The 16,469-nt window shown below is 31.7% G+C and overlaps 1 protein-coding gene across 47 annotated transcripts in view; it reads left to right on the forward strand.

Annotated features, from left to right (window-relative positions):
* Nucleotides 1-16,469, forward strand: part of Rims2 (regulating synaptic membrane exocytosis 2) — a 546,345-nt gene that overhangs the window by 237,783 nt on the left and 292,093 nt on the right. For all 47 annotated transcript variants that reach the window (XM_048801953.1, XM_048801957.1, XM_048801965.1 and 44 more), the window contains one exon: nucleotides 4,248-5,170. In XM_048801953.1, the coding sequence (XP_048657910.1) occupies nucleotides 4,248-5,170 (923 nt within the window). The remainder of the gene's footprint in view (nucleotides 1-4,247; nucleotides 5,171-16,469) is intronic.

Below are 16,469 nucleotides of genomic sequence, written 5' to 3' on the forward strand. Positions count from 1 at the left end.
TTCTAAAGCTTTAATGAAGATTTTTAAAAAATTATTGATTCCTCAAGTGTACCTTATGTCCTTTTATTTATAAAATGACAATTTTTAATGATCTATAGTAATAGAGGTTATGAGCAAGAGATTTTCATATAGGTAGTGCTTAATCAAGATAATATAAAATTTGAATTTGCAGAACTCAGTAATCTTGAAATTCTTTACTTTTAAACTCATTACAATTCTTTAAAATTACATGTATCTTAAAAAGTTAAAAGTATCTGCATATTAAAAACCAAAGTTTTTATGTAATCTTTAACTGTCTTTATAAATGTTTGCTATTTTGTATTTTCAGGGATTTGGTGGTTATTTTTTCTAATAACAGTATCAATTATAGTTAACACAAACCAAATTGGTTGGCAAATATTCTAAGTATTAAATTGGAAATTACATATAAACATGATGAATTCATATACAAAATATAAACTGAAAATACCTTAGGGAAATTGGGAAAATGATTTTAACTGGTAAAGAAATTTCATATTTGGAATTTTCCCATCAGTTTGTATGATTTGGGGACATGGAATTTTACATCCTAATTGATAGGCTTTCTACTGAAATATTATGCAGAGTCAGAAAAATATGGAGCATCTGGTGTGTTATATAGCCAGAATATTTTGAAATAGATTAAATAGTCCATATGACAAAAAGTATAAGCAATGAATAGAAATGCTACTCATTAGAGTTTGGATGTTTAATATGTAATTTTCTATTAACTGGTCCCAGTTAAGGTCATTATAATGTGTTAAAAGAAAATAGTTGTAATAATCCACATTTCAATAAAGAGAAGTAAGGTGAATGTATGTCAGGTAAATATGAAGCAAGTATAAATATATAATGTTATTATATAAGAAAATAGGGTTTAATGGGATACATAGGAATGAAAATTAAGACACTATGTAGCATCACAAATACATTTTAGTCTAAAAAAAGCACAATTTTGGATTCTGTCTCTCACTTTCTCATAAACAAATGGTGCATATTATGCTCATGTGTGCACAAGTGCATGTATACAAACGATGTTGTATCCTTGAAGGAGTGATATAAAACAACACTCTAGATGAATTGCTCCATTGCTTTGAATTATGATTTGTGGGTTAAATACTATTAACTGCCTTTATAAATCATTAGAATAATGTACAAATTATCATTTTTTAATTTATTAAATGTTTTTACCTGATAATAATAAATGCTAAGACTTATTTATAAAGGCCAGTAGCAACGATATAGACTAGAGACACAGAACTTTAATTTTCATTGATTTTCTGTAGTTCCTGAAAATATTATAGGGTCTAAGAAACATAGAAGTTTTGAAATATAAAGAAGAACAATTGATACAGTTCATCAGAATTATTTTGACAGAATATTTTAATATTTTAGAGTATTTGATGGCAGATAGTTGATTTTTGGGTAATCTTACAATGAAATCTTGCCTGGCTTCTGATGTAGTTTTAGTATACCATAAGGTATTATACTTAAAATTATATTTTAAAAGATCTATGTCCATTTTAAGTGACAGTGACTATAGTCATCCTAGGTTGAGATTTTAACCCCTGTTCTATTTTTACTTAAATCCAGTACAAATCAGCATGTACAGTAAGATTCACATGCTTCAGGCAAATTTCATAATCTCTATGACACAGTGATTGCTGGGTTTAATATGGAGTTCAATTTTCCTAAGGTATAATTTTGGAAAATACATCTAATAGCTTGCCAGTGGCCAATTATGAATGTACTTTCTTTTGGAACTGAATTTTACAATAAGAAGTAAATCTTTCCTATTTATCAATAAAATAGAATCCTCTATTATTAAAAACTTATTATATTCACTTTATACATTCTTTCAAAAATTCATACTATTTCCTAAGGTTAGGAATAAAAATTGTTTCTTTTTTTCTTGATACTTCTATAACACTGAGTGGAATGTTAAATATGTTACTGGCAATTTTTTTAACAGCTTTAAGATTTCTGATAGGCAAATTAACTGGATGAAGTTGTGTTAGCATATTATAAGATCATAGTCACTAAGAAATGGAGGAAGGCTTTAGAATCACTCAGCTTCTTAAGATCAAGTATGGTGTCTTACTCGTTTCTATGTCCCTAGTCTATATTTTAATGTGTTATTCATTGTTTGTTAAAATCACGTATGAGTTAAGGTGTATGTCATGTATGTCAGGTAAATATGAAGCAATGTTTCTTCATTTTAAAGCACAGATTCCCTGAGATTAAATAGCTGTGTTGGTTCAAATAGCTGGTTAATAATAACAGTAGGACTAAGAAATGCAAATTTCTTAACTCTAGTGTTCTTTTCATGATATTCTATTACTATGCAAGCCATTTGTAAAAAAAAAAATGACCAAAGTAAAACAAATGGTGCATATTATGCTTATGTGTGCACAAGTGCATGTATACAAACGATGTTGTATCAGTTAATATTTATTTTGGGGGTCGTTTTGATCTTAAATTTTAAACTGTAAGAGTCTATAGTTTTATGTAGCAATTGTAACCTAAATTGTTTTTATTAAATTCTATATGTTTTATATGTAAATATTCATGTAAATCATATCCACTTGCTTAATTATAAAACAATTAGGGTACTGGTTAGTTCCTTCATTTATTACAATTCCTTTTCCTTTAAGGTTCCATGATAATCTGTCATGGCTTTGCATTTATGTGAGATTTGAAAGGTGGAATAAATAAACGTTATTGCCAAATAGTAGTTTTTGGTAGGCAGATAGACAGAATGCAAAATCTTAGAGGCTTCTAGGGGAGCTCCAATTAATTGGCCACCACACAGTAGGCCACTGAGATCATTGGGGGAAAATTTCCAAAGTCTTTAGAGATATCAGCAAATTTCTAAGGTCCATATTGCGGACCCTTATTTTGGATCCCTTGTGATTAATTTCCCTGACCTTCATTCTTCTAGCCCATTCAATCTTCATGTAGCTCTGATTCCTGTATTAAAACCTTTCTTACTGGAAAAACCAGTTTTTACTAATGAACCCTTAAGGATAAAAAAATTGGCAGACTGTATTTCAGATATGAGGGAAAGGGGATTCAGTAGCAAAAGGAAGACTTTAAAAGAGAGTGTTGATTTTGCTAGGTTGAGTCATTCCACTGTATTCTTTTTCTAATCTTGCTTTTAGACCCCTCGGGTCCCTGCCCCACCCCACCAAAGTCAAACTGACAATCAAATTGTTGAATCTTGGTCATCAAACTGGCCCTACTCTGACTTTTTTTTGTTGTTGTTGTTCATGTCCAAGAAAAATACTCACAACAGTTTTTCTAAACTTTTTGTCTCATTTTCAGGATTCCAATCCCATTGTTTCACATAGCTAGTTGTAGATATTATCTGAGTTCATACTAGAGAAGAGGACAGTGTGAATATTTTGTTGACAGAATACCATGCATCATTGTATTATTAACTATATGTAGGTTATACCAATGTTAGAGAGACATATTGGAAACAGTAAAAATTCTCTTCCTTTGAGACTATAAAGGAATATGAAGGTCATATATGAAGATGAAGTAGAGAAGTATCACTAAGCAGGCATTAATCTTATTGAAGATGAAATAAACATTAATCTTATTGAAGATGAAGTAAATTTCTGAATCCTAGGGTTTTTTTGATGAATAATTGTTGGTGTTTATTTAAATTACTTATCTCAAAAAAGAGATGGAAACATAATGTTATGATGAAAATTTAGGTTAACCAATAATAGGAGTGATATAGGTGATGAATGAAAAATGAATTTTAAGAACTAGCACTTAATGTTAGAAAGTATTCAACTCTGGAGGCAAGTCAGTTCGACTTCATTACAATTCAGATGAAAGTGACAGAATAGAGAGAATGGAAGGAATGTTTTTCTAAGCTGTTGATAATTACGGGATAGCTAATGTGTAGCAAGACAAGCAAAGAAGTTAAAATAAATACTGTTTTACAGCATTAGAATAGGAGATTGATTATCTAATTTCAGAACATAGTATATTTCATATATTTTTTTTGGTCATTTAATAACCACAACAAAATATCTTTGAATGACCTATTTGAACTGAATCAAATTAATCTTACTAAAACTTATTTTGGTATATTTTTAAAATGAAAAAAAAAGGGTCAAAAGATTCATTTGAATTTATCCATCAACTTGGCAGTGAATCAGTAAAATATAAAATTGTTTAACTATTTTCTTCTAATTGGACTTTTGGCTACTTAGGAAAAGAAGTCCATCGGTGTCCAGAGATCAGAATAGAAGATACGACCAAAGGGAAGAAAGAGAAGAATATTCGCAGTATGCTCCTTCAGAGAGCGCAATGCCCAGATCTCCATCAGACTATTCTGATAGACGATCTCAACTTGAACCTCAGTTTTATGAAGAATCTGATCATTTAAATTATAGGGACTCCAACAGGAGAAGTCATAGGCATTCCAAAGAATATATTGTAGATGATGAGGATGTGGACAGCAGAGATGAATATGAAAGACAAAGGAGAGAGGAGGAGTACCAGGCCCGCTACAGAAGCGATCCAAATTTGGCCCGTTATCCAGTAAAGCCACAGCCCTATGAAGAACAAATGCGTATCCATGCTGAAGTGTCCCGAGCACGGCATGAGAGAAGGCATAGTGATGTTTCTTTGGCAAATGCTGAACTAGAAGATTCCAGGATTTCTTTACTAAGGATGGATCGACCATCAAGGCAAAGATCCGTATCTGAACGTAGAGCTGCGATGGAAAATCAGCGATCTTATTCAATGGAAAGAACTCGAGAAGCTCAGGGACAAAGTTCTTACCCACAAAGGACCACAAACCATAGTCCTCCTACCCCTCGGAGGAGTCCAATACCCATTGATAGACCAGACATGAGGCGTACTGACTCACTAAAGAAACAACACCTAGATCCCAGCTCTGCTGTGAGGAAAACAAAACGGGAAAAAATGGAAACTATGTTGAGGAATGATTCTCTCAGTTCAGACCAGTCAGAGTCAGTGAGACCACCACCACCAAAGCCTCATAAATCAAAGAAGGGTGGGAAAATGCGCCAGATTTCATTGAGCAGTTCTGAGGAGGAGTTGGCTTCCACGCCTGAATATACAAGTTGTGATGATGTTGAGATTGAAAGTGAGAGTGTAAGTGAGAAAGGTAAGCTCTCTAATCACATTTCCCTGTAATTGCTCACACAAGAGTTTTCTTTTCAGATTATATTTTGGAATAAACACTTAATAGTTAGATATTCTTCCCTTTATATCAAGTCTTTTAGTGGTGTTGATCATGTGAAGAAAATCTCAGGTTATAAAAAGTGAGTATCTTCTATGTTCACGTATATTCTATGTTCATGTATAAGAAAAATGTCTGTTTTGTTAAAACCCCTGTCCTGCTTTGTTTCCGGAATTTTTCTTGCATCACTTGATGGCATATTTTAAAAATGTCTATTAGCTGTTGTTTAAAAATAACATTTTTTGTGTGTCTATAAAAGTAACACTGTATTCACTATAAAATATTGAAAACTTTCCTGAAAATGTAAAGAATAAAATTCAAGTTATTCATGTTTTTTTCTTCCAGATACAACCATTGTTAAACTTTTGTTATATTTTCTTTCTTGTTTTCCTATGCATGTATAGTTTATATGTTTATAAAATTGGTATCATACTGTGTATAATTTTTTATCCTGATTTTTTTCAATTGATATCCTTTTCTTCAAGATATTAGACAGTCTTTAAAAATCTGTTTTAAATGACTGCACTAATGCTTGATCTTAAGAATGTATCAAAAACTAAATATTGGCAGTTGCTTCCAAATGCTAGTATAAATAATGTTACAATGGTTATCTTCATATATATATAGTCTTCATTTCTGAGTATTTAAAACTATATGTATTTGGACTTTGGATTTTTTAAAATCTTTAATTCAGATTTCTAGATTGCTTTCCAGAAAAGTTGTAATATTCTCTACTACCATCAAATATGCTTATGCTTTTGCTCTGAATGCACCAGATCTTTTAAAACTAAATAGGCCACAAAAAATGCTCTTTATTAGCAGAATGGAATTCATTTACCTTAATTTAAATTTGATTGTGAGGTTGAATGTTTCAATATGCTTATTGGTGTTTGATATCTTCTGTGAATCATCTTTTCATTCCTTTATTCCTTTGGTCCTTCTTCTTATTGGGTATTAATTAATTTTTCTTATTGACTTTTAAGAACTTTTATATATTAGAATTTTACCTCATCTGAGTTATTTTTTTTTCCAAATTTACTTCCCACTTCAATGTTTATTGGCTAATTTTCTTTGGTTATTTGCAAATATTGAATTTAGTATAGCTAAACCTTTGTATACTTGTTGATTTTTTCTCATTATTTTCATCCTTAAAATTCTTTATTCTTCCCCAAATCAGTTAAATATTTAGGTGTATATTTTGCCAACTTTTTTCTTAAACATTAACTTTTTAATCTTTCTGGATTTATTTTGGTGTGTGATATGATAACCACCAGATTGGTGAGTATCTAACACAAATTGCTTGTACCAATCCCTGCCTCATCCTCCCCCAACTTTATCATAATATTTGGTCAGTAGCCCACTTCTTATTTGTAAGAATCAGGAAGAATCAAATGGAATTCAGGAAGGCAGATAGATATGATATTAATATAGTAATTTTATGCCATATCAAAACTAATTAGAAAAAACAAGAGTAGTTCTCATTCTGAACTAAAAACAGAAAATCAATTTTAAAAATAATTAACAAGAAATGAGGGGACCTGTGGGAAGAACCATAAAGTTTTATTGGATAACATAAAGGAAGATGTGAGTAGAGAAGTTCATTTCATGTTCCTAATTAGGAAAACTAAAAACTACGAAGATGCATGCCAAATAATCTTTTGGGGTTAATAACATTCTAGCACTGATTCCAGTTGGACCCTTGGGGTATCTTACTTTCTAAAGTTTATATGGAAGGAAAAACACTGGTAAGAATAGCTAAGAGTAGTCAGGAAGAACTCACTTGACCAGATATTAATAAAATGACAATAATTGAAAGTATGTTATTGATAGAAAATTCAGCAGATCAGTGGAATTTTAGTATAGAATATTAAAAACTAATAAAAGGATAAAAATATAAAAGGTGCCACAATTCAAGGAGAAGGAGATAGTTATACAACAAATAGACTGAGAAAAATGTACATAAAGTTGAAGAAATCAAATTATAAACTTATTGTACACTTCTTGCATTAAAATGATGTTATAAAAATTTGTGTCTTGAAATATAAATATCTCAAAAACTGGTAGATGTTAGTTTTATGGAGTATATAGGAATTTTATTTTCCATATGCTGCAATATTTCCTTAAGTACACTTAATAATTTTTAATTTGATAATTTTTCATGTTTTTAGAGTGATAGATACTAATTGATTAAAAAAGATAATTTTGTTATTTCTGATGGGTTGGGTTTGATTCCTTCTGGTAGTATTTTATTATAATTTGCTAAAACTAATACTTTTATTTTACTAAGTAAAAATGTATAAATGATGCAGAGATTGGTATCAATACAGTGCTTGAAAAAATTTTATGTGTGGTAGCCTTTTAAATATTTATACTTTGTTTTAGGATTCTGAACTATCCACTTATAAAAATCTCACAAAAATTCATACATAAAGAGTTATGTATGAATTATGTTCAAATCCTATGTGATACTAAAAAACTGAGACATTTATCAAGTAGGGAAACATGCCACTTACATCTGTGTTCTCCCCTAATTTGAGCTTCAAGGAGACACTCTTGGAGATAGTCGTCCTCTTTCTCATCTATCTAATAATTTGTTTCTCAGTGTATAATTTCTGCTAATGTGTATTTTCTAGGCATAGATATGATTTTCACATTTGAAAGAAGGAACCTGAATAAAAGTAATCTTTTCATACTCAATATTTCTCCAATAGTAGAATTCAGTGAGGAGAAATTGCAGCTGTTAAGAGACTGGAAATTATGGGAAAGAAAATAATGTATGTCATATCTAGACTTTTCATCATTATGATAGCATTTTAAATTATTTGTGGAAAAAGTATCAGTCTGATTTGAGAATAAGCTACTTTTAATATCTAACATTGTTATTCATAGGAATATTGGGATTTAACTAATGTTTAACATTTCTTCTGAATAATTAAGGAATTTCATTTGTACCATTCAAACACATTTTTTCCTTGTTTATTTATATGTGGAAGCATCATTCTGATGAGGACAAGCCTGCTTTTGAAAGATAATTGTCCTTTTGTTCCGTTATCCCTAGGCTAGATAACTACAAAGAAAGTGTTCTAACACTCAGATATCTTTTTCATTATCTTTACTTTTTTGTTCCTTTTCATTTTTTATGTATATTCTTAAAAATGGGCAGTGCAAATTTGGATCAAATAATCTAATTTTAAAATATTAGTCCACTCTCTATAGATAGTACCAGTCAGTACTATCATTGCAGAAGGATTCTTTCGAGGCCCTAGTATCTAATAGCTTCTGTTTACTACTTAGCAGGATCTTCTGTTCTTTAAATAATGAAATTCCATTGACAATCTGCAGCAAGCTTATAGATCACTTAACTTAAAACCTTCTTTCCTCTACTGTTCTTTTGGCTCATCTAATTTTTAGTTTCAGCTTCATTGGTGAATTGGTGGCTTTGGCTCTTTTATTATACATATCATTTTGGATGTATTTCATTATTTTAAATATACATATTTCACTCATATTTGAAATCAGTGTCATTTTGCTTACTATATTCTGATAAATTATGCTGATAGTTACAGTCCATGAGTGATTTGGCCATTATTTGTGTAAGAGTAACAGGGGTATGTAATAGGAAGTTTTGGAATCTAAGAAATCAAATCCTGGGTGTGTTATTCTCTCAAAGCATTTTAACTACTCTAAGTCTGTTTCCTTACCTATAAATCTGTAAATCAGAATAGCCTTGTTAGTTTTTGATAATTGTAGGGACCAAATGAGCCTCTCTCTCTCTCTCTCTCTCTCTCTCTCTCTCTCTCTCTTTTTTTCTACACATACTTACATGTACATGTTAAGTATCAGGCATTCACATCATTTTTTACATTATTTATTTAACATTTTGTAATAGTCAAGACTTTATTAGACAACTCTAAAGAATTTGGATGGAAAAATATAATTTTGGTCATGTGGACCGTTGTCATTTGTGTGGTTTTCTTCTCTTTCAGAATCTGCCCCATGTTGAACCTCCTATTTCCAGGCTAAGAAGAATATACCTTTTAACTTGTTGAAGTATAATTTTGAGATGTAATGCAGTGTCTCACTAAAAACTAAGCATCTATTTACTTGTTGTCTGACAAGTACTTTTTTAGGGTCTCTTATTTACAAAGTGTGGGATTAGATACAGTGGAGGATGTAGAGATGAATAACACATTCATTCTACCCTCAAAAAATTGAAAGATTAAAATAAGAGTAGTATAAGGAATTATACTGTAGGAATTATATGACTTTAGAACTATATGTCTTGAAACACTTATCTTTCAGCAATGTGATGGAACTCCTTTTCATATTGTTAAAATAATCACTTCTCTATACTTTGTGTTGGTTTAGGAAATGACAAACTGTGATCTTTCTCTCCCCCCGCCCTCTCTATTTTTGCTTTGAGGGTTATAGAAGGAGATAAGGTTTAGATTTCTGATATCATATTATCTTTGAATTTGAATATTAGATGTGCTTCTCAAATTTTAAAATGTTTTTCATGAAAACATAAAAAAACTTTATAAATTACTATTGACTTTATAATTTTATTCATGAATTCCTTATTGAATGATCCTTAGTGCTGTTGAGTTGGATAATTGTTTTGTGAGGCTGTCTTGTGCATTGTAAGGTGTTTAGCAGCATACCTACTAGGTAACCAGGAGCACTCCATTCCCAGTTGTTATTTAACTCCCGTGGGACAGAGCCCCCCACCCCCCCCCCACCCCACCTACAGTCTCTACCCTCTCCACTTGTCCTTCTCCCCTCTTGCTCTCAGAACCAATTAAAAAAATTTTTTTAAAGTGTGAACTAAGATATAATAGAAAATATCAGAGAAATACTTAGTAAGGATAATATATATATATATATATACATACAAACACATACACTCTATAGTCTTACAGTGTAAAACATGCAGTTAGCTCTGGGTGTCTGCACAGTGCAGTGTGTGTGTGTGTGTGTGTGTGTGTGTGTGCTTGTGGTGGGGGTATTTCCAGGACTGGTAGATACCCAAATCTGTGGATGCTCAATTCCCTATATAAAATAGTGTAGTATTTGTATATAAGCCATACAATTCTCCTGTATGTTTTGAATAATCTCTAGGCTGCTTATAATAACTAATATCATGTAAGGTACTATGTAAATTGTTATACTGTATTGTTTAGTGAATAACTGTCAAGGATGAAACATTCTGTACATGTTCATTATAGATACAAATATTTTAAAAACTATTTTCCATCTGCAGTTGGGTGAATTCATGAGATAGAACCTGTGGATACAAAGGACTGACTGTATTTTATACTGTGGATCATAGCCAAAATGTTTTAAAGATACTCCCTTATATTAGAATTTTGTGACTTACTTCATATCAGTGTTTCCTGTCTTGCTCATTCCTTTTAGTCCTAGAGACTGATTTAGAAATGATGTTTAATGATTAATGGCTAATTAATATATTTAACCATTTTTTTTTCTTTTTTGATTCTTCTGGGAATTTAACCCAGTACCTCACTGTGCTAGGCAAGCAATATACCAATGACCTACATTCCCAGGCCCAATTGATAAATTGTAGATACCATACTTTTCTTTATTAGATATATTTTAATCTTAACATTGTAATGCAGTGTAGTCTTTTCACCTTATTAACACAGTCACGTTGTCAGTTATTTTCCCAACTGCACAAAAGATATTCAATACCACCTTTTTAAAGCATGAAGACACATTTTGGAGAGTTTTATTGCTTTGTGTTTCAGGGCCTACTCTGATTGATTTCACCTTGTTGTTGCAGGCCTTTATGGTTTCTTTGTAAAATTTTGAGTAGTGATTGGGCTAGCAAATCCAAGAATACATGCATATAGTCTTCTAAACTATAAAGTTTAGAAGTCTGAAATGTTTGATTCAAATATTAGAGTATTGAAAGTGGCACAACATATTTTTGTTCATCTTGAGGAGTTGGGGGAGTAGAGATGGGAGAGTGGGACAATTTGGAGAAAATTCCCAGAATAGAAAGAAGAGAAGACAGACTGCATACCTTCCAGATAGAAACATGAATCTTAAGATACTAAAAACAAACCCTAGAGGTATCAGATTTATATTTGCCTAGGTTTCGATATCAGTATCAATGGTGAAATTTATCCCCTTGCATAATATCAGGTTTCTTGTAATCTTTAATTACTAATTTACTGTACGTGATTATAAAGAAAATAGACTATTGAAACAATAGTATATGTAGAAAATTGAGGAAAATAGAAATTTATGGTATTTGAGAGCAATTAAACATGTAAGAAATTCTAAAGCAAATGGACTCAAAAACATTTTGAGTAAGTTGTAATAATGAAACTATTTTTTTAAAAAAATTGGTTAGCTATTTTATTAAACTTTCACAAGTAAAACATTTTATTTTAGTTTTTTGATACTGGGGATTGAACTCAGGGGCACTCGGCCACTGAGCCACATCCCCAGCCCTATTTTGTATTTTATTTAGAGATAGGATCTCACTGAGTTGCTGAGTGCCTTGCTTTTGCTGAGACTGGCTTTGAACTTGCGATCCTCCTGTCTCAGCCTCCTGAGTTGCTGGGATTACAGGTGCGCACCACCGCACCCAGCTAACAAGTAAAAATTTTTAAAAACCAAAGAATGATTTCTTTTTCATGTATTCACTTCATCTATTAGTTAAATAATTTTATGCTAAAAATTTTTGCCAATTGTACCATGAGTCTTAGAGCTTCACTTTTGAATAAAAAGAATTCAGTAATGGTGAAATTATGTGGATATGATGAACTACTCTATTGATATATTTGATAGTCTTATGAAATTCTTTCATCATGACTTTTCTAAAAGTAGGATACTTTTTTATAAGAAATGAAGTTACAAATAAACATTATGAAGCTGGTTTGGGACTTGAAATTATGTAACAACATAAGCAGATTGAAAATCTAAGTTAATTCAAAGTTAATATATAAAGTGAACATCCAGAAGGTAAATTTACAAATGGGAATAAAGGAGAATTTTGTTTCTTTATAAATTGGATCATTTAAATTTTTTAAGAAGGTAATTTCTTCCCTTTGCATAAATCTTTCCTTATTAATTATGGATGAAACTTGTCTTAATAACTTGAGTGCAATAAAAACTGCTTAAGAAAAAAATATTTTTCTATAACCATTTGCTTACAAAAAACCCTGTTTTTGTACATCTTTTGTTTTTGAGCTGAGTGCTTTTTACATTTTTTAAATGATTGAAAAGAAACTTACTATTTCATAACATGAAAATTATATGAAATTTCAATCTTAGTCTTTTAAATGAAGATTTACAAAAACAACCACACCATTCATTTGTTTGTTGTTACCAACATGTTCATTTTATGTGCTGTGCATCACTGCTCTTGTGCTACAATAGAGTTGTTTAGGCACATAACACGTGGTACTTTCATTGCTTTGCAGTGCTCTTTAGCATACTAGAAATTTCAGAGACACATTTATAACTGCACAGTATACATGACAGTATGGTAGTGTGCATGACACTCCAAAGACTGTAGAGTTACAAATTCATCCCTGTAGTTATTTTTTCATTTTTATCTTTAATGTCAGAAGGATTAGGAAAGTAGACTTTGATTACCATAGTTTCAAGGCACTGTGGAGTGTGGGTCACTTTATCAAATTTGATGGCAAAGTATTGTGTTTATTGTTCAGTGACACTATACGCACATTACCAGATTAAGCACCAAGTAACAGGAAACTGAAGACCAAAAAATTTGGAAATTTAAAATGGGATATGTCATTACAGCAGAATGTCTTCACAAAAAATATAAAAGGAAAATGAGGCTACAATGAAAGGATGTTTCCAAGTCACTCATTTATTGGCAACTTAAGAAATCCACTTACAATGGTGAATCAATTAAATCCTGTTGAATACAGCAGTTGAAGTCAGTTGTGTTTGAAGACTCGAGAATGTTGATTGATTTAAAAATAAAGACTTCAGACCTTCTGGAAGCAAATGGTTATAAAAGCACAGACGACAACTGGCGCACCATTCAAGTGGTCCAAAAAAAAATAAAGAAAAATAAAGAAAATGATTTCATGGAACTTTTCTTGGCTCTTCATGAGTCATTAGATGTTACTAACCAGTGTGCTCAGGTGTTTATTCGAGGAATTGTTACAGAATGTGAAGTGACTGGAGACTTAGTAACCATTAACAGTCTGTAGAAGAACTAGAAGTAACAATATTTTTAAGAAAATTGAGAGAAGACTAAAATTCTGTATATCCTAGAGTATAGTCTACTGAAATGTGTTATACCTAAAATATGTGTGGAGTTTTTCTTTTTTCTGGGCAATTATTTAAAACATTTGAAAATGTAGGGTGTTAAAAGCCTGTGATTATTAATATATTATTTGCCAGTAGGTATTTAGCAGGCGATATTTGAAACTATGATGTGTTATTAAATCCGTACCATCAATGGTGAACTTTATTCACTCTTGTGGACTTAACCATTATCAGTTCTGTAAATCTGTCAGAAGTAGAAGCTAAGTATCTTGCTTTCCTTTTGTCACAATTTGCTGTCCAATTTGCTGTCCTAGCAGCACTGGAATTTTATTGCTTTTTTTTTTAAACCTCTGAATGAGAATTGCTTTTAACTGCTATTATTGAACAATGAATCAATGAATTTTTTAAATTGGAGCCTTATGGTTATCCATAGTAGTTGGGTGCATCCTGACAAACTCATACATGCGTGGAATTTGATTTCAGTTCATAATCAGTGCCCCAGCCCCAGGTTTTCCCTCCTTTTTTCTCTCTTGTCCTCCCTTCCCTCTCCCATTCTTCTTTCTCTACTCTAATAGACTTCCTTTTGCTTGTCTGTTTATTTGTATTTGGTTGATTCTTTCTGCCTGTACACAAAGGTGACATTCCCTGTGGTATATTTATATATGGACATAAGGACATAACAATATTTTTAAAGAATTCGTTCCGCATTGCGGAGTTTCAAACACATGGAGCCCAGCTGTCCATACTCTATTCCTCAGGTTCCCCCACTTTCAGAGTGCTACCCTTAGTTAAGCAATCTTATTGACACCGAGAGTTTTACTTTCTATGGAGCATTGTTACCCTTACACTTAAGACTCAGCCTTCATCTTTATCTGTGTATTCCCTCAAATCAGTAAATTAATCAATTAATCAATATTTTGACTTTTACCCTGCACCTAAAATGGGTGATTAATATTTTCAATACCCTAATTTTTGATTGCCTACATGTTTTCATTGTCTTTCTCAAATGCCCAGGAATAGCCATAACATTCATAGTCAGTATAATTACTACTTTTTTGGAACTTCATAAGAGTATTGACTCAAGAGCATGCCATCCTTTCTACCGGTTTTCCATATTGGTTTACCACCAGTGAAATTTTAAAAAATTGAAGTAGTATTTCATGGCCGAGGCTGTCAATGCTATATTACACCAGTGATAAGAGTCTTTACTGCCACCTACCCTTCCATGACCCAAATTCTACTCCTGGCTCAAATGATAGAAGTTGGTTTTCATAGGAAGCAGACATTGAGACAAAGATTTTTGTGTACATAGTTCATTGGGAAATGCCTTAGTTAATGGCACATGTGAGGGAATAATAAAAGTAGGTTTTGGTAGAGGGAGAAGTTAAATTGTGATTTTCCAGAAGTGGATCCTTTGACTAAACCCACAGAAGCTTGAAACTAGAGTAGATTTTTCAGAGATGACTTACTGTGAGCAAAGAGGCCAGGTGTCTGGAGTTGGACCGACTCCTTTGGATAGGATAACTCTCTTTGCCTGAGTGTAGTTGTTGGTAGGATAAGGATTCAGCCATGAGCAATTACCCTGCAATGCTTTGGGCATCTTGGGGAATGAGTGCTGTACTGAGAGACCCATATAAGTGGTATGCAACAACATTCACTGAGATTTCATTTGTAGACTTTATCCCTTTACTTTTACAAGAATGGGGATAATAATTCTAAGCATCCTTTAATCAAGTCTTTTTTGAAAATGAGGGGAAATTTTTAGATTCCTCCTTGGTAGACTGCTAACTATGTTTTCTTGGCCATAATTATTTCTCATACCAGTTCCTAGTGACTGGCAAGGGACCTCAGATTATCAAGATTGTCTTAGAATTCACAATTCTTAACAGGACAGGGAGTGAATGTTGGATAGATAACAATTATGCCTGCCAAGATATTCATTGTAAGGAGTATAATAGTACAAAACTAGAAGCAACATACTTAAAAATGGTATGATGACACTAGTTTGTTCCAGATTTTGAGAGTTAATGGTGTGCACTACTTGTTCAGTGACATCATGTTGGTAACTCAAAATTGGCTGAAGTAGAAGTGCTTGCACACAGAAATAAATTTTACATAATAGAGCCTGTTCCACATTCCCTGGGACATTGCTTATTACACATTAACCATCATACCACTGATATCTATTTGAGGTTGTTATAAGAAGACTTTGGTAACTAGGAAATTATCCAGGATATAATGTAAGCTTTTTAAGAAAAGTTATGTGTACTTTTATAACTTTTCTCAAAATTATATCTGCTATTTTAAAATGACATGTGCATATGGTGAAAATTGGAAAAGAATAAAGATAAAGTAGAAGTTTTATTTGTTGGGACAATTATTAGTAGGACAAGTTTAATGTAGAATTTGATTAATGTGGCTATAACATTTATGTAATAATAAAGCAAAATATCACTGTTGATTAAATTATCTTACTGCATTAGCATTTTTAGCAACCATTTCTTCTCCTTTGTATTATCAGAATACATATTGAAAAATATTCCCAGGATAGTTGTATGCATTGAGTAGATCATGCTAAATGCCTAAAAATATAAATATCTGTTATATACTTTATAAAAATATTTACTTCTCCATAATATTTTCCTCACAACTCCTTCAGGTTTCAGTGTTACATGTTTTATTGTTTATGCTTTATCTTCCCCTATATTTGTATCAAAATTCACATAAATTTAAGCCAGTTAAATATTAATTTCTTCTGATATACATGGCTTATTAAGATTATGTAGGCCAGAAAAGTTGTCAACAAACATTTAACATGTATATTTGCCCTTTCAGGAAATGCCAAGAATAATGTTGTCATGGAAACTGATGGGGCAATATTTCATTAACTGATAAAACTTTTGTGGACTGCTTAAGAGATCACATAATCTAAGAGTTCAAAGTTTTGAAAATA

The sequence above is a fragment of the Marmota marmota genome, unplaced genomic scaffold, assembly GCF_001458135.2.
Source record: "Marmota marmota marmota unplaced genomic scaffold, marMar, whole genome shotgun sequence".
Taxonomy (NCBI): Eukaryota; Metazoa; Chordata; class Mammalia; order Rodentia; family Sciuridae; genus Marmota; species Marmota marmota.